This window comes from Grampus griseus, assembly GCF_964374135.1.
Source record: "Grampus griseus genome assembly, chromosome: 11".
Lineage (NCBI taxonomy): Eukaryota > Metazoa > Chordata > Mammalia > Artiodactyla > Delphinidae > Grampus > Grampus griseus.
The window spans coordinates 73,930,379-73,944,479 of record NC_139005.1 but is presented as its reverse complement, the minus strand read 5'-3'; the positions used below and the strand labels follow the sequence as shown (position 1 = coordinate 73,944,479).

At 35.6% G+C, this 14,101-nt stretch overlaps 1 protein-coding gene across 2 annotated transcripts in view; it reads left to right on the top strand.

Annotated features, from left to right (window-relative positions):
- The first annotated feature begins 3,808 nt into the window (after window positions 1–3,808).
- Window positions 3,809–14,101, top strand: part of DCN (decorin) — a 36,432-nt gene continuing 26,139 nt past the window's right edge. The window contains exons 1-2 of one of the 2 annotated variants that reach the window (XM_082664966.1): window positions 3,809–4,004; window positions 7,886–8,132. In XM_082664966.1, the coding sequence (XP_082521092.1) occupies window positions 7,919–8,132 (214 nt within the window). In that variant the 5' untranslated portion in view covers window positions 3,809–4,004; window positions 7,886–7,918. Of the gene's footprint in view, window positions 4,005–6,975; window positions 7,106–7,885; window positions 8,133–14,101 lie in introns of those variants that run through there. The other variant, XM_082664967.1, reaches the window with a different exon arrangement.

The following is a 14,101-nucleotide window of genomic DNA, read 5'->3' as shown; positions in this document are numbered from 1 at the left end:
AAGCAACAACAAACACGTATATATTGTTTGAGATGTGTCAGGTGCAGTTCTAGATGCTTTATGTATTAATGTTTTTCTAAACCTTACCACAAACCTATAATGTAGGTAGTACTATGTTTAGACACATTTATAGATTAGAAGCCTGAAAAACAGAAGGTTACGTTACTTATGCAAGGCACAAGGACACTGAACACAGTGGCGATAGGTTGAGGGAGTAGAGGCATATGGGGAAGAAAGAAGATAGCCAAGGTAATCGTTTTCTACCAATTTTGTTTCAAACTTGCATTCTAGGCCACCCTGAATTCCACCCTAGTCTTCTTTCTTGGCTAAAGAATGAAATCTGTCTAGGGTGGCAAAAGAAAGAGCCAAACAACCCATTCCAGCTGCTGACCTTACTTTGAAGAGTCAGTATGAGAATAAAACAGTCACATCAGGTTTGTGAAGATAATCACTTGCTTCCAGACCTCTTTGAAAATAAAAGGGTGTCAGAAGGAGACCTTCCTAAGCTCTGGCATTCTTTACATCTTAGTATGCAGGTACAATTTAAATCACTTGTATTTGATGTCGGTGAGAAAGAGTGACTAGCCTTGAAATGAACTTTGATAACATGCAGAATATAGTCACCCTGTTAACTAGTGGCTTGTCAGTAGAAATCACAGTTTAAGTGGTTTTAACAGCAGATTTGGTATCTGCTCTGTATTTGAATATTTCAAATATCTATACAGCAGCCAAGATTTCAGTGAACCCTACCCCCAAACATTCCAAGCCAGGATAAATTTCAGCCTCCTTTGCACAAGCATGGTTTCTAGCCTCAAAACTGTTTCATTTCCCATTTGATTACAAGTGACTTAGGATTCTGGCTTCTTTGTGACTTGCTGTATATGACTTTGTTGTGACTTAATTTCTTCCATCTAAAAGTGGATATGACAACATATGTAACAACATCTGATTAAAGGTACAAATTTTAAATAATATGATATTCAGTAAAATCCTTGGGATTTTGGAGGTGAGGTTCTTACTAAAACTTAAAAGATAGAAATATTTTTTCCTGCACAAAGATAAAGTTTAAAAAGAATTGTAAAACTAGGTCACAGCTTTTAAACTAGTCTGCAAAGACATATTACCCAAGAATTTTTATTATTGATTTCCTATAACTTAAGAGTTTGATCTTTCTTAAAATGCAGTATAGTAATGGTAAACTAGATTAGGTATGAGAAGGTTTGGGTATTCATTTCTGTTGGGCTTCTTACTAGCTCTGTGAGCTTGGGTAGAGCATTGGACTTCAGTTTTCTCATCTATAAACTGGAAAGAGTAAAAATGATTTCCCTTGCCCAACTCAAAGGATTGCTATGATACATCAGAAAACAATAAAGACTAACATTTACAGTGAGCTTAATTTATCCCAGCCATGCTCTGAATTATATGCCTTATTATACCTTTTGCCTCATTTCATCTTTATTTCAACATTATGTATTAGGTAATACTTTTCATGTATTTTACAGATATGGGAACTGAGACTCAGAGAGGATAAGAATACTGAGTTCATATAGCTTACTATCAGAGGGAAGAACCTGGATGTGAAACGTAGCCAAAATGGTTCTGCTTTATAAAAGTAAGATGATCTACATATCAAGATGTGTCTTCTTCTCCTCCTGTCCTACTTCTTCTCCTTCTCCTTCTCCTTCTCCTTCTCCTTCTTCTCCTTCTCCTTCTCCTTCTCCTTCTCCTTCTCCTTCTCCTTCTCCTTCTCCTTCTTCTTTCTTCTTCTTCTTCTTCTTCTTCTTCTTCTTCTTCTTCTTCTTCTTCTTCTTCTTCTTCTTCTTCTTCTTCTTCTTCTTCTTCTTCTCCTTCTTCTTCTTCTTCTTCTTCTTCTTCTTCTTCTTCTTCTTCTTCTTCTTCTTCTTCTTCTTCTTCCTCCTCCTCCTCCTCCTCCTCCTCCTCCTCCTCCTCCTCCTCCTCCTCCTCCTCCTCCTCCTCCTCTTCTTCTTCTTCTCCTCCTTCTCCTTCTCCTTCTCCTTCTTCTCCTTCTCCTCCTCCTCCTTCTCCTCCTCCTCCTCCTCCCCCCTCCTCCTTCTCCTCCTCCTCCTCCTCCCCCCCCCTCCTCCTCCTCCTCTCCTCCTCCTCCTCCTCCTCTCCTCCTCCTCCTCCTCCTCCTCCTCCTCCTTCTTCTTCTTCTTCTTCTTCCAATCCCCCTTCCCTCTTTCTCTCTCTCTCTCTCTGGTAACAATTACTACTGTTATTCATCATATACACTATAGCACTATAGTAGATTGGGCTTTGATAAGGAGCAAAACAGACCTGAGCAAAACAATAATCATGGTATGATCCATAGCTAATGATCTATCTTCATGTAATAGTCATTCATCAAGTGTTTCTTGAGAATTTACTATATACTTTGTGCTGAGTGTGGGGACTCTTACAAATATGAAGAGGATGTGCTTTATTCCTTGGGGTAAGAGATGTACATAAAAAACCATAATATGAAGAAGTGATTGCATGTTATAAGAATGAGATAAATGCAAGAGGAGTTCAAATGGAAAAGTTAATTGATTCCAGGTAAGGGGAGCATGGATTTTGCACCAATGTCCAGGGAAAATATTTGCCTTTTCCTAAACCATCAGACTAACTGGGCATGGGTTTTTATTTTATTTATTAAATGCCAAGGAGAAAAGGAGTGGGGTAAGGTGTTAAAATTATGGAGACTGGGCTTGGAAAATAAGACAAAATAGCATGTGATAGTACCCTTCCTCCCTTCTTTAGATGCACACTCAAAATTTTAATTTCTTCACATTTCATCAAGGCAAAAGTATATTTACTGTAGAATTGTGCACTTAGATAGCTAGAGGAGGGAGGGAGGGAGGGTGGAGGATGGGAAGGTTATCCTCTCATGTTTCACAGATGTTGATTTCAAGTTTCTACCTGGTAACAGCCTCGGGGCCAGGACATAAAGATACAAGTCAAAACATAGAGACACACACAGAGAACTGACAGCATCCAGCAAGGGAATTACAAAAACTCAGAAAAGCTTCCACTGGCTGAATAAATATCTTTCCTTGAATTTGCACTTTCTATTTACTGAATTTGGAAAGAGCCATAGACTTTATTGCCATTTTCAAAGTTCTGAATTATATCAAAGTGTAGTCTATGAAAATAAAATTTTTCATATACAGGCTAAATTAAATTGTGATCAACTTCTAATATCTATGTGTTTTATTTAAAAAAACACACACACACAACTGGTAGACAACAAGAAAGGTTTTAAACTATGAGTAAGGAAAGTAATAAATGACATGCTTTTCATATAAAACCATGGCTTTCTTCCAGGACACTTTAGAAATACGTTCAAAATACATAGAAAACCTCCACAGCGTAGTACTTGAACTTGCACCAACAACCCAGGGCAAGTAAGAATCCGAATGACTACTCATTTATTTTCACAGACCACACTTAAAATAATTTCATTCCATTTGCTGGACTTACACATCCTGAAAGCAAGAAAAACTGTCATTTCGGTAATATGATAAATGTGACTTATAAACAAGACTAGAAAGGCTGGATAAAGGAGTAGGGTTGGGGGTGGGGAAATAAACCCTTTAGTTACAATTTTAGGGAAATGAATCCACACGGTAAAACAAATTCCAAGTCAAGTTGCTCCACTGCTATACTACAGAAGAAGTTTAGAATCTTAAGCAGATGAAAAAGGAATAAAGCATTTAAATGGGGAGAAAAAAAGGCCGATAAAATTTCTGGCTACAATACAAGAGACATATCATTACCATATGATCTAATGTGGGTGTCAGCTGGGTTGTGTTCATTGAGGGAAACCTTATTTTTTAACTGTGCTATGGAGTAGAAGCAGGAGGTTTTCAACCTAGTGACAGTCACAGAGCAGCACCTGCCCCCTCCTCCTTTCCACACCTGCAAACTCTTTTGCCTGGGCTGAATATTTAGTGTAATTACATCTCAGCTTTGAGGGCTCCTGTGGCAGATCCCCGGATTAAAAGGTATGGTTTTCAATAATTGTCCTGAACTCTGCTACAGACTAATAAAACTTTGATCAAGTTGAGAAAAAAGGGATTATTTGGTAAGAGGAAAAAAGCAAACAATGTGTGCTAAACTTTTAGTAACCTTTATGCAGCATTTTAAACAAGTATTGCTTGAAAACAGAAAGTAAATATTTGGTAAAATGGTTGAATGCATTGCTTTAGTTCTTTCTCTCTGTTCTTGCAAAGATGTTTCTTAAGAAACCATAACCTAACACCATGACTATCTTTATTGATATATTTTTTATTTGTGCTAATTAAATGTTTAGCTCTTTGGGAAATGTTTATAGAAAAGTATTCTAGACTGGCGTATTATTCGTAGTTGGATTATATATTTAAGGATTTATTCTCCTCCTGAATTCTTGTATATTTTAAGAACTTTAAAACCTCAGAGAAGTGAACTCTAGTGATAACTTATAGAAGTCTAATGTATACTAGAAAATAATAGAAATTATCACCAGAGAGGTGAAAATAAACACTGAATATATTTATGCTGATTATTAAGGACTGAACTAAGATAATCTCACAGTTAGCTACATAATTTCTTAAATGTAAAGAAGAGACCCTGCCAGAATGTTCGCTGCAAATAAAATTTTACTATAAGATACATTCACTATAAAATGAAAGTGTGGGTTATTTTTCTTTCTAATTTCAAAACAGAGTAACATGATGACCACTGGTTAAATGGACTCCCAGTGATGTAAATACCTGTGGCTTTTTCTTCAAATTGCTATTTTGGCCAGAAAAAGAACCAAATGCCTCCTATAGTAGCCTTTATTTATGGATGGATACCGCTTTTACTGTTTATTTTTAACTTATTTCTATTATTATTGAGGTTTTAATTCACCTAGTGCTGGGGGATTTAATTTGCTCTGCATTTACAGCTTCACTTATCCCGTGAGGGTTAAATTTTGACTTTGAAAATCACACCAAAGGCTTAAATGACATCATACAAATGTTGATCTGAATGGTATAATGAAATGAAGTAGTTTAAGAAACCAGAAATTATTATTTTTGATAGAACACATAAATTATGGCAATGAGCTTTAGTAAAGTAGTGACATTCTTAGCAATTAGCATTTTAAAAAGAGGCATACATTCTAAGAATAATTAAAACAGTTGAAATGAAATTTTAATAGCATATCATCTCAAGAATAGTCCCCTTGCTGTCTACATGGGCAACTGCTGGGGTTTTTTTTGTTTATTTTTCTGATTTATTAAGAAAGGAAGGAAATGATTAAAGAAATCATCAGTATCAACAGCCCACATTAATTGTTTTAAGATGCTGAGTTTTTAAGTACTATGACACTAATTTAAAGAAGTTATTTCATGGAGGACTTTGTATAAAGTACCTGGACACATATTATTCTTCCCCAGGACATTCAGGGTTAAAATGCATGCACACACACACACACACACACACACACACACACACACACAAAATGATAAGTAATGGAAGCTTAAATGCTGTCTGAGTTCAGCTTCAACCAAAAAGAATACTGTGTAGAGAATTTGTACCATTTTAACAAGAGTAAACAAGTGTAAATGATAATATTCCTCTGAGCTAATGTTTAGCATTTCCTTTTTTTGGATTTGTGAACCAGGCATTTTCTGCTCTGGAGAAAGATCAGAAAGTGACATCTGCATTAATTCTCGTTGCTATTTATTAAATCTGCAATTAGTTTGCTTCATTTTTCTAAAAAATTGTAAGACATTAAATATGCAAGGCTAGCAAATTTGTGGTAAACCATAAACATTGCATTTTAATATGAAACAGACAGAAAACCACTCTCTTAGATCCAGTCCAAGGGAACACTGCCAAAACAATAGGGTCTCCTTTAAAAGGCAATGCAGTAACTGAGTGGGAATGGGTTTCTAAAGGAAATCTGATACTGAATTTAAAGGGGCAGTGTGAATAATAATCTTCGTGGTATTATTTAAATGAAAAGTCACTATTCTGTATTGCATACGTGCTGCCTGAGATGTGCGTCAGTAATAAATACAAACTAAGAATAAAATTGTAAGAAATTTTAAAACATTTGTTTCCCCTCTAGTAGATCTAGGCAAACATTTCCAGAAGATACATTAAGGTTAGAGCATACAAAGACTTTTTCTTTTCTGTATATGCTATAATTGGATAATGACTGAAAATAATTCTCTAATTCTAATTATGAATGTACAACTTTAATATGAACCCTTATAAATGTACAATTAAAGATGATGAGACTAAAGATAATATCTACAATGTGTTCTGGGAATACTTTGAGCAGTTTCAGTGGGATTTGAAAATACAAGAACTCAAAAATAGACTGTTCCCCCATGATCAACTACTTTTTGTTATTCAGATTTATTAAGATTTTGTTATTCAGATACATTTAGTTCACTTCAGCCAGCTAAACAACCAACTTAATAACATAGATGTACATATCTATAAGGGCTTGTTGAATGAATGGATAAAAACTGTCTGGATTTGTCGAAATCATACTTTCTGTTTGTCGATTTGTTTACAAAATAGTCCTGTTGGTAAAATCAGATAACATATAAGTCATATAAAAATCAGATAGGATTTTCCATATATGTTTATTAGTTTATTAAAAATGGTTAGTTTGAGAAACTAGCCAATAGATTTATTTTAAAAACTGAATCTTGCTTATACCAAGTTGAGGTTATCAATTTGATATCTTTCTTATGCTAGAAATTTGATATTGAAAAAAGATAGTCATATTTTTAAAAATCAGACTAGTTGGTTGCCTAGAACAAATTGAATAACGTGTATTGTTAATAAATTGACGGTCAATTGAGTCATTTATGTGCAAAATATTGTGCAAGGCCCTGGTACACAACAAAGATTAAGACACGCCCTGAAGGAGTACATCTTCTAGTTGGGGGGGGGCAGGCCAAGCATGTGAAACAAATTACAATATAATGTGATAAGATCTTTAAAAGAGGTAAGCAACATGCTTTGGGAGCATAGAAGAGAAAGCAGCATCCTGCCTGAATGAGCCAGGGAATACGCAAGGGAAACCCATTATCTCATTTAGTCTTTACAACACTCTTACAAGGTAGGTATTTTAAATGGTGATTAGCTTTGAGTGTCAGGTTTGAGGTGGAGACTGGGAGTAGAGAGAAAATGGAGAGAAATATGGCTTGAAATATCAGTTGGTATCAAGTTATGTATGGTCTTATATGCAACAAAGGGGATGTAGATTTTATTGGCAAGCTGTGAGAAGTCAACAAAGGGTTTGCGGTAGAAAATTAATACAATGAAATTTAATTTTTAGAAGATGACTTGGGCAGCAGAGTGGAAGATGGCCTGGAGCAGAAGAAATATTCAAGGCTGAGTCCATTTGGAAGCTCTTGTTCAGGGAGTGATGAGAAGGGTCTGGACCAAGATAAATACAGTGGGGTGGAGAAATGAGATTGGCTTCCAGAGATATTTCTGAAGCAGTAATTGGAGATCTCTCATGTGTACAGACAAAACTTTATTTAACTGTGGCATGGCTTGTGTTGAGTGAGCATTGAAAATTCCAAAGTGGTTTATCATCATAACAGTTTTGCAGGTGGCTTGACTATATAACCCATGGTCTTAATTCAGACCCAAATTAAACCAAGCAGATTTAAATACTATTCAAATTTTTCTTCATAAGTAAATAGCTGTGCGAGTTAGTCTCTAATGTACCTTGTTACATTCCAAATATATTTCTAACGCTCTGCTCCTAACAATAAATAAAATATTACTTTTTATGCTTTTCTCTATGCTCATTCCACTGTCAGGTGTTACTTAAGAGTAACCACATACACTAGGCAAGGCTACTCTTCTAAACCTTTCATTTGTTTCCTAGGTTCCTTGGTTGTGAAAATACATGAGATAAATCATGAAGGCGACTTTCATCTTCCTCTTGCTCGCACAAGTTTCCTGGGCTGGACCGTTTCAGCAGAAAGGCTTATTTGACTTTATGCTGGAAGATGAGGCTTCTGGGATAGGCCCGGACGACCGCTTTCACGAAGTTCCTGAATTAGAGCCTCAGGTGCCAGTGTGCCCCTTCCGCTGTCAATGCCATCTTCGAGTTGTCCAGTGTTCTGATTTGGGTGAGTGGGGTGCAGGCTCTCTTTACCTACCTTGTCTGCTTTATTCATGGGAATGACTTCTGTGGGAGTTTAGCATTCTCAGTTTTAATTTCTGCAATTCCAAATGTGAGAGACAGTGCCACCTAATGAGAAGTAAGGGAAGCAGAGCAGGAGAGAAAGAAACAGCTTTGAAGTTAGGGGACTTTCTTCTAAGTCAGGACTCCATCACTTTGCAATCTTGGAAGAGTCACTTAAAAAGAAAATCATCTTTCTGAGCTTCATGGCTCCCATTCTGTAAAATAAAATTTTGAACAAAATAATATGTTCTATGATTCCAGGGTGATACCTTATTTTAATTTGATGATTTGCTCTCATGAAATCTTAGATATTAAGAAAACCTGGGTGATCTCTCCACTCTTGGCTTAGCCCAGATAAAAGTTTGAACATTACTAAATTGTAAAGTATGCAGCGTTATCAAGAGCAAAACAAGTAAATTTTTAGAACAGAAATTTATCTTTCAAGTACCAAAAGACTCCCTTAATCCCTGGGTCTTAGTTTTGCCTCTGCCTTTGGCGTTTTGTAATCTAGCTGTTTATATTCTTTAGAAAGTTTCAAAGGAAATCTTTATAACGAAGTTGTGGTATAGATATTCAACATAATCGTGAAGCATATATCTTTATCCTAACACTGTAAATACAGTTTGATTTATTAGCTTTCAAGAAAAATTTGGCCTGGGAATTCCAAAAGCAATATACTCAGAAGATAAATCTCCAGAAAGTTCGAAGCCCCAGCAGATGGGCCAAAAGGGAATGAATTTAGTTTACATGGCAGCTGATTCACATTCCTCTTTTTTTTTTGGTTCATTTTTCTTACTGGAAAGAAAAAAAAAAATCCGCACAGAATGATTCTGCCATGGTGCATTTCCTTATAGAATAAACCCCATAGCTTTGTAGAGCACTTACTTTTGAAATCCTATATTTATTCAGAATATGCTTTCTAGGAGTATTTTGCAGGAAAATTTGCTACTAACTCCTAGAATTGGAATAAACTACATATAGGAACCCAGGAAAATGTAAAACATGTTAAATAGTGACAACTGAAAAACAAACACTTTGAGATAGGTTCTTTCATGCTGGCATGTACTGTGTCGCCATTTAAACCCAAATAAAACGTGTAAATAAAGGCTCCAGGATACTTCCACTAGATTAATTAATTGACTCATTAACTCAGAAAATATATTGAGATCCCATAACGGGTCAGATCTGTTCTGGGCCCTGGGGAGAAAGGGATGAGGAAGACAGATATGGTCCTAGTTCTTGTGGGTCTGATATTCTACTGGTGGTGGTTATTCCTTTTTTGAATTGTGTATTAGAGACAAGGGGAATTATATTACTAGCAAATTCTACAGAAACTTTTATGGCATCTAGAGATTACCTCCATTACTGGTTTAGACAGGAAAATAATGGTGTTAAAAATATCTGAAGAAGGGAGTCACCCTATGATGGATATACTAGTGGTAAAGTTTTTCAAATATTGCAAAAATGGCCGAGTTCCTAAGAAATGTGATGCAAATTGAATCTCACTTTGCCTGAGAACAAGTTTAAAAGGATCCATAACTACCCCCACTACACATATTATCAACAATAAAGAGTTGATATTTTTAAGGAAGCCTTGTCCAGTCACTTCACTGAAGTTTTATTCTTCCAAAAATATGGTTTTACTTTGCTTTCATGATAAATAACTCATAAAGCTTGACTCTAATTAAAGCATTGGGACAGTTTTCTAATTGTCTATCACAAAAAAACTCCCAAGCCTATTGCTCAAAACTAAACAGAAAAATGTAGCCTTAGGGAACATCTAGTTCACTGATGTGGATGTCTCATGATACAGTTTTTTGGTTGTCCTTGTTATTGTTTTGCTTTGTTTATTTTGTGTTGTTTTCAGATGAGAACATTTTCCAAGTTTTCTTTTTCTCTAAGAGCCCAGAGTGTACATCATTCCTTTGGACTTACTGATCTTGTATACAGAAGTAGTAGCTAAGATTGTAATAATGATTCGTTTTGGGGAACCATGTTTAAAGGGGAGTACTGAGTTCCAATGAGCAATGGCCTCAACCAAGTTACTTTTATTTTTTTTTCACATGTGCATATTTAAATATATTGTCCAAAAAATCAGTCAGATATTTCTGAAACAGAAAATACTTTTTTTAAAAGGAAAAGCAATCCACTGCCTTTAAAGAAAACACTGTATTCTCATTTTCAACTACTGCCTAGCCTCTGCTCCCTTTATGATCACAGCAAGCTGTTCAGAGCCTTGACATTTTCATCTGTAGAGAAATCACAGTCAGTCTTAGAGATTCGATTATCTGTGTAAGGTACCTGACCCATAGTAGAGCCTCCATACATTTTTTCTATATGATGATTATGTGGAGTAAAAGATGAAAGAAGCATAGGAAAAAGCAGAGAAGGGGAAACGGGCAACCTCATTCATAGTAAAGGCAATGCAGTTTATTTTATTTTTTGTTTTAAGTTCTCTAGTAATCTGAACATGAAGCTTGAATTATTACAGCAAAGAAAAAATGCAATGCACTTTGGGGAGAGAAATGTGAATGCCTATTTATACCAAGGACTAATATTTTCTTAAGGATTATTCTTGCTAGAGCTTTTAATGAGCAGAGCGGAGCTTTAGTGTTGAAGGACAATAGAGCTTTGTCATCTTATTATCTACATAATGTTTAATATAAGCAAACATGTCTTATTCAAATGTCTGACTATTTTTGCCAGTAAGAAGTATTTCTGACAAAGTTAAACAGCATCAAAATTTTAAACAGTTCTTTCAAACCTAAGATATAAAAACTGTGAAATTAAAATTGAATAATCAGTCCATGGGAAACTGAGGTGTTCAAGAAGATCCATTGACTGTTTTAGTCCCTAGTTCCAACTTATCAGAATAGCATTATAATATGTTTTTCTAGAGCATGGGGGATTGAAAAAGTAAACACATATTTTAGCCAGTCTAAGAAAGTAATGAATTCTCCATTGATATTGGCCAAATTATTTGGCTGATCTTGTAATTTAACTTGTAATTTGAACCAGAATTTTATGAGACCCATATCTTCTTGTCTTTCTTTATCTATCCTCTTAAGACATAAAAAATCCACTCATAATTGTAGCATTTATAAAAATAACAATATAAAAGTCAACGTAGGATTAGCAAATTCAGAACCCTATGGGTTTCCTTAAAATAATAATCCCACAATGTTACTCATTCTTGTCTGAATGCCCTAATATTAATCCTGTGATTGGATGCTTTGTTTTATGTACTTAGTATCTTAAAGGAAGACAGTTCCCTTACTTATGTACTCTTTGGCTCAGCCATTCATCTGTGGATCAAGTGTCACCAAGAAGCATTGTTTGGTACCGACCTTCATCTCATTTATTAAAGGCACATCAGCCCTGCCAGGTGAAATAAGCATAAGTATTGTTTTTTAACTATTCTTCCAAATTAAAGGAATATTTATTGATATATTTCTTATAAACAACTTTCAAAAGAATTGAAATAGCCTTAAAAATATTTAATAGTGGAAAGATCTTGGGTCATGCAGTTCAACACCTCTGAACTCAAGTCCTGAGTTACCATTTATTACCTGTAACTTTGAAACTTTCAAAACCTGTTTCCTCACTGGATAAATGGGAATATCTCTTACCTTATTAGGTAAGAATAGAAAATATTTATAAAAACATTTTTCATAGTAACTGTTATGTTCAGTTGACCATTTCAGACAAAGTCAGCTAATAACACGAAGTTATTTCTCATGATGTTCTTTATTTTTATGTGAAATTGAGAAACACTAAGTATATGGCTTGTCAAGCTGGATACAAAATAGCACCTTCTCTCCCCTCCCCCCAAAGAAGGCCACATCACAAAATAGATAAAAATTAGAAAATTGTATAATTATCAAAATAGTATTCTCCAAATACTATTCCTTTGAACAAAATTGGTTTGGTTGAGTAGAGAGAACAATAAAGCTTCTGGCTATTTAATAATCACAGATGATTCATAGCCTGCATAGTTAGCCCTCTAGACATGATGCCAGAAGATGAAACATTTTATTTTGCCAAGCAAAAGCGTTGTAAATAACTAATGGTCCCTAAAATGTACCTCATAATGCAAAGGCTGTTTTACTTTTTAAAAATCTCAGGGAAATGTGCAACCCTTTAAATTGCATAAAGTTAGTTTTCTTCTTTTTAATCATTTTCCCTCAATAGGTAGAAATTTTGTTAGTGGTCATCACTTGGGACATAGATGCCAGAGCTTGTCTCTTGTTTGGGGAAACTGGTTTTCCAGAAGCAAATCTCATGCATGAAGTAAATGAACCATTAGACTTCTTCCATGAAATCATCCTAGAAGAATAAATTAGGACTATTTGTAGAGGGGCAGAGAATGCTGGAAGCTCAGTTGCTTTCATTGTTTATATCTAGCTTTACAGCAGCAGGGATGTGGGGTGACTCTCATTCAGAGTTTCAGATGCATCAAAAGGGTATCTCTAAGATGTGGTGCAAGAAGGAGGCTGTGCACAGAGCATGCCCATGGGTTGCCTAAAATAGTTTTGGGTAGGGATAGAGTATGACAGATCTCAGATGCAGCAAGAGGAATGCTCAGGTGTGATCCAGATAACCAAAGCCCTGACTCAAGGGGCTGAAGGTGAGAAGGAGGAAGAGAGGGGTCAGAGAAGACCAAAGGAAGCATCTGTCTCCTTGACCTGACTGACAACTGACATTTCCCTGGTTTCCTTCTTAGTCCCAGGAGGGAGAAAGAGGCAGCTGTGTGGGATCAAGGCATTTGGTTAGACTGCAGCTGCGATGCATTCTCCTCTGGAAGATCATTTCTGGCTCCAGAGGACAGGATGGGAATAGGTTAGTCAGAATATCAATTTCCTGGATGAAAGAGGAAATGCAGGAGACCCTCTAATCTTAAGTTTTCTCCTTCAAAAGAGTAGCAAGAAAATTATATATTTCCTTGAAAATAAGGATAAAGAAGAATTAACCCAGTTTGCAATCTAGTCTTAACAAAAGGAAGAAGCCCTGTAGCAGCTACACTGTAACACTCAAGATTTAATTAACCCTTGACTCAGTCTGAAGATGGTTTTGAGGCAAATTCTGAAGCTTGTCTACTTCTGTGCTTTCACTGTAATCTATATTTGCTTTGATGATTTTGCAGTAATCAATTATATGTACATAGATAATAATTATTCATTATCTTTAATTACTTATTTAAATATTTACTTTCTCTACCAGAAGAAGAGCATGGTGATAATTTATCTTTTGGTCTTCCACTCCAAAAAATACCTTACACTTGGTAGGTTCTCAAACATCAATAAATGCTTGATAAGTGAATAAATTAACATATGCATGGCTTAGTGCTTGAATGAGTGCATAGTTCTACAATATTCTTGATTCTCTCTAGTTGGAAACAGGGTAGAACATGGCTGACTGGAAATTAGGAGTCATGGAACTGTAGCGTATCCTTTCTTATTCTTTTTGAGGATGACTATAGAACCAGGAAGCTTAAACCTTCCTTAAGTTATTTGGAAAGAGAATCGAATTAAAATGATGATCTATTATTTCTGAATCCAACTGCCATCAGAGTCGAATTGCTATTTTTTAAGAGGAAAAGAGGGAAACATTCCTGCCTTTGGAAGAAATGGTTTTTGATGGAGCTGGGACTCCTACATATTATTTTGATCATATGCCAAAACTAAAGTGTATCACCATTGACCTAATTATTAAATTGAAGACAGAAATATAAAAACATTTTGGAAATCAACAAGAATAAATCTTGGAGTTTGGACCCCTGCCACAGGGCAGAAAACAACAAAAAAAAGGCATGATGTTTTAGGACGACCTGGCCTTTGTCCAACATGATGTTTACCAGATTGATGAAATTTGCTAGCACAACAATACCATTCATCACTGAGACAACTAGAAAAA